The 5,124-nt window shown below is 49.7% G+C and overlaps 1 protein-coding gene across 1 annotated transcript; it reads right to left on the reverse strand.

The window, feature by feature from the left end:
* Window positions 1–1,708: 1,708 nt before the first annotated feature.
* Window positions 1,709–4,998, reverse strand: LOC144166851 (uncharacterized). Its single transcript, XM_077696322.1, has 2 exons — window positions 4,701–4,998; window positions 1,709–2,833 (listed from the first exon to the last, which is right to left on the reverse strand). Exons 1-2 carry the CDS (start codon window positions 4,710–4,712, stop codon window positions 2,513–2,515), a joined length of 333 nt encoding a protein of 110 aa, XP_077552448.1. The 5' UTR covers window positions 4,713–4,998; the 3' UTR covers window positions 1,709–2,512.
* Window positions 4,999–5,124: the final 126 nt, after the last annotated feature.

Consider the following 5,124-nt stretch of genomic DNA (forward strand, 5'->3'; position numbering starts at 1 on the left):
GGCTCCAGCAGTTCGGATATGCCAATTGCTAACCCCGACCTCCGACCACGTCTTACGTGGCGGCCGCTGGGATAAAAGACGTTCTACGTCTCCCGCGGTTGTCGAGGGGCGGCGCTAGGTGTCCGTCCTCAGAGCACTTGTAAATATAAACCCCCGCTGTAAAGTCGATAGAGAAGCCGCTGCGGGATAGCATAATTGGTCAATGCACCGTACGCGTCATGCGGAGATGTGGGTTTGACTCCCGCTCCCGAAAAAAACGGCGGATTTTTTCTCGACTTATTATCACTGTATCAAAGAAACATGACAAACACACGTCATTCGGCACTATTATAAATTTCGGAAACAGCCGAATAGCACTGGCAATGACGACTGCAACCTTGATATGTGTCCTTACCGAGTCCCTCGTCCCGTATCTTTCTGTTCTGCTATATATATATATATATATATATATATATATATATATATATATATATATATATATATATATATATATATATTATGGAGGTCGTGGGTTTGGATCCCACCTGGCGAGCATTTTTTCTCCGCTTTCTTTCTTTCTTTTCAAATTCTTTATCTGTTTCAGTGACCTACCACACCCTCCCCTTTGCTTTCCGAGGTTTTCTTGATTGCCAACTCTTATTTCTGTGTTATTTTCAACGAGCCCCTCATTTCCTATTTTGATTCGCTACATGCATTGCGAGGGCCTCTGTTCTGGCAGTCTCGGTGCCATAGGAAGCTTAAGAGGGATCAACGCTGGTCGACCACTCTCGACATGTCGTAGACACTCGAGTCACGGCCCGGGGGTTAAAAAGGAGGTCCCCTTCACCCCGAGTAGTCCGAGTGGCGCTGGCTACCACCCACAAGCACAGGAAACAAAAATACCTAAACATAAATACCCTAGAAAGTGGAGGGGAAAATCGCCCCGCCGGTAGCGTAGTGGCTATCGCACCAGACCGGTATTCTGGAGGTTGTGGGTTCGGATCCCACCTGGCGGGCATTTTTTCTCCACTTTCTTTCTTTCTTTTCAAATTCTTTATCTGTTTCAATGACCTACCACATCCTCCCCTTTGCTTTCCCAGGTTTTCTTGACTGCCAACTCTTGTTTCTATATATATATATTGTAGAGGCGTGAAACATTGCGAAGCAAAAGTTGAGAGCACAGTCACCGGCAAATATACTACCAAACCAAGGAGGACGGCCGCCGACTGGAAGCGAAGGAAGAAGAAGCGCGAGGCTCGTTCGGAGAGAATAAACATGGCGTCCTAGGAATCGGTCTTGTACATCACAATATATATATATATATATATATATATATATATATATATATATATATATATATATATATAGCTGATTATAATGGGAAATGAGGGGCTCGTTGAAATGAAGACAGAAATAAAAGTAGGCAGTCAAGAAAGCTAAGGAAAGCAAAGGGGAAAATGTGGTCCTTCCCGCTGCCTCTCCGATACCTCCACGATCCGAAAGCATGACCCTCGCCTTCTTCAAAGCGGGGTGAGTTACGTCATTCCTAAGTATACTTCTTTAGGTAAGAAGTCGCAGACAAGCACCATCCGCGTGGTTCGCAGTTCACCAGTGTCGCAGTAATTTCAGGTATTTTATGGCCAGGTTGACCGCTTATAAAGGTAAATAAATGATACGCTGTGTCACTTGCGGAATACTATGGAAAAAACACGGGACAAGAGTTGTGACGAGCGCTCTTTATTTGGGATCCGGGAAAATGAAAAAGGTTGTGCAATCCACGGCAAACGTGAACAAGTGTTCGGGAACCCAGTTTTTATCACATTTTTTCCTTGCGGTAACGTGCTTTTGTTATTGCAACTGTCCTGTTAGACACTAAACTTTTCTGGGGCTTTACCGCAGTAAAAGCCAGTGTAGAGCACAGTTTAAAAGTAGGAGAGAGAATATAGCTTAGGCATGCTTCGCCCACACTACCCGTGGAAGTGAAAGGATGAAAGTTATTGCGGTGTCTCGTGCAGATTATGATTTGCAGGCTTCGTTATAGAAACACCGCCTCATTTTACGGTTAGGTCAGTCCGTGGGCGGGGAAAGTGGATAAGCCATAATAGAGCCCTAATTCTAAATTAAGACTGTCGAATTCGCCGCCCTACCAAAAGGAGCAGTCGCTGTATCCTAACATAAAGTTATAATCAGCAAATTTTAAATGCTGCTCTGGGGCATTCCTCAGCTAGCCAGAATCTTTTATCCCTGTCCCTGTCACACGCAGTTCAAAAGCGTGACAAAATGATGGGGCCCCCATTTTCCACGGCCTCATGGCGGAGCGCACGCCACGTAGTGCTGCTGCGGCCGCTCCGTGGAGGTGCGGTTGAAGCGCACATGTACTGTACACATATATACACAACAGTGCCTCCGCAAGTCCCCGCCCATGGTGGCCGAAGTTCTTGCAGCCGGATGGGTCCCACATGACGGTACGCTAGAAGCCCCGGAGGGGAGAAGGCGACCTCCACGCCGACCATCCACAGCACTGTGTTTCGGCTCAGTGCTTGAAGCCACCGAAACCACCGAATCCGTAGCCGCCTCCGTAGCCGCCTCCGAAGCCGCCTCCGAAGCCTCCGTAGCCGCCGTAGCCGCCGCCGTGGCCGTGCTGTCCGCCGACCAGGTGAGCTCCGTGGCTAAGCCTGTTGACGTGGTGCACGGTCTTCACCAGGAACGTGGGGCCGGGCACAGTCTTGTGGTAGCCCAGACCGTGGCCGCCTCCGTAGCCTCCACCGAAGCCCCCGCCGAAACCTCCGCCATAACCACCAAGGTGGCCGGCCAGGACCGCGGTGGCGCAGGCGCACAGGAGAAGGGCGACAATCTGCGAACGTAGAGCCGCCGGGGCAAGAGACTAAGCTTCGACTACATGGACCGTGTGTAAATGTGAGAAGCGTAAATGTCCGCCAGGAAGCATATTTCTCTACGTCGACGGGTAATGCCCTCGATACGGAGATGCACTGCACTTGGAGACAAACATAACCAAGCAAATTTTGACAGGCTAACGATGCATTGATCCTGGAATGGATCGAATGCAGACGGATAAATTTGGGCCGTTTTGTTAAGGTAGATTCTGAGCAAAGAAAGCAGTTTTGTTCGCGAAACAAGCGCCGGAAAGAAAAATTACGAAAGTTGAATTTTTTTTCACTTAATAGGAGAACTTGGTTGCCCGCCGTGGCGCTATACATCTCAAAACACTTGTTTCATAAAGTACTGCCCCCCACCCCCCCACCTTCACCCCAAAGTGTTTGAGAACAAAATGTTTGAATACGAGTTGAGGTGCGCTGCGTTTTTCCTTTTCTTTTTTTAATTTCGTTTTGTGATCCTATGAGGCCCTGTTTTAGTATTTTCCTGTACTGATCTCGGATGACTTTCTCTTGTGTTAACGTTTACAAGGGCATTCAAACCAGCGCCAGGAATGCCCGTTACTGGTTATATCCGTGCCTTCAACGACGTAAACAGTACTTAACCATTGGGCACATCAGTGTACGCTTGTATCTCAAGGAAGGTGCGCGGAATTTGCAAGAAAGCAAAGAGTGGCCACCACTAACGCGTATGACTTATGCCGCCTGAGGCTTGCGGGACACTGGTTGTGGCAGAGCATATTAGGCAAGTGCAGATAATTTGGACCGTGTTTCTTGCGGTGCAACTAGTGCAGCGATGCGGGCTTATAGAAAACATGGCTATACCCCAGAATGAAAGTCCGAAGTTTGTTCGCATGCCAGCTGAGGCACTGCAATTATTTCCAGAGGACGGATGAGTTTTTTAAGCAGTGGTGTAACTTCTGTAAACGTTCTCTTTCAGTGTTTGTACGACATTCCGTATGAGCAGCATTATTGCGGGATTAAGAATGACCACCAATCCCCTGTGAGGAGTTAACCCTCTCGCTCGCTGGCGTTCCTTTTTCAATAAAGGTGGAAAAGCTCCGTCTTGTTCCAACCCCTTTTCTTCACAGATGGATAAAACACAAACCAAGAGAACTGGGAGCTCAGTTTCCGCATCACAACTTTACACTGCAAGTGATTTGATAGATATGCTCGGAGCGGCTCGGAAATTGTTTGCAACAATGGTCGGAGCGAGGGATGACAATGTATTGACGCGTCCGTTAGCGAAAAAGAAGCTCGAACGCGGGGAAGACCTAAAAGCAGGGACGTGCTTCGGAAGGGAACCAATAGCCTTGATTTTCTGGCCGTGCACAAGCCGTACTCAGGAATATAGCGGAATGTACTATGCACTCGTAAAGCGAGCCCAAGCTTGCGGGCCATTCCTATCCTAACAACAATTACGGCGCTGCATTTGATGACGGCACGTGGCTGCACTTCGCCGAGGCGAGCGAAATGCGGCGACACGCAGCCGGCACCAAAATTGCGCTCCGCCGCAGGAACCGAATAACTCGTGTTATGCAAACTGAGCTCTACGGCATAACTCCATCCCAAAATGCCGCACAATGTCCCATACAAAAGCTCACGTTGTGTCTCCAAGAGTCGCGACGGGCATCCGCTAGTAGACGGGAACACCATTCGCAGGCTAACATCATAGTTTCGTTTTCCGCGAGGCCTCACAAGAGTGCGCGTTCATGACAATATACACCGAGAGTTGTCCTCGAAAGCGGCGAAGCTCTGCGGCTGGGTAGCGGCCGTAGGTGGGCGCATGAAAAGCATTTCCCGGCACAGCGGTGGCCGTTCTCTTACCGCGGCGTTCATGGTGACTCTGGGCGTTGGGGCACGGGCCTAGCGCACTGCTGCAAATCCTCTGGTCGAAGGAAGCTGTGGGAATGATTTCTAAGCCGGCCGGCCGGGCCCTTTTATACTGGCAAGGAGACGAGGAAACGTTCGCCTCGTCTATCGCGCCACCTCCGCCGAGGCGGGAGAGTTGGCGTAAGTGCGCAGGAGACGAAAGGGAAATGAGATTGGCCATGTCGTGCTTGACGCTCCTTCCGACCGCCGACTACAAAGGGGGAGATATTTGGTCCGGATCGGCGCTCTCGTTGCGTTCATTATCTTTCATTTTTTGTGCCTACGGCGCGCCTATATGTACGCGGCACCTTTTCTTTTCCGCGTCCACTTCGCCGCCCTTTCTCCTACCTGCTGGTCGACGCGTAATCGCGGGAAGTTA

Source organism: Haemaphysalis longicornis, unplaced genomic scaffold (assembly GCF_048455015.1).
Source record: "Haemaphysalis longicornis isolate Haplotype H1 unplaced genomic scaffold, Haemaphysalis longicornis Haplotype H1 scaffold_1, whole genome shotgun sequence".
Classification (NCBI taxonomy): Eukaryota; Metazoa; Arthropoda; class Arachnida; order Ixodida; family Ixodidae; genus Haemaphysalis; species Haemaphysalis longicornis.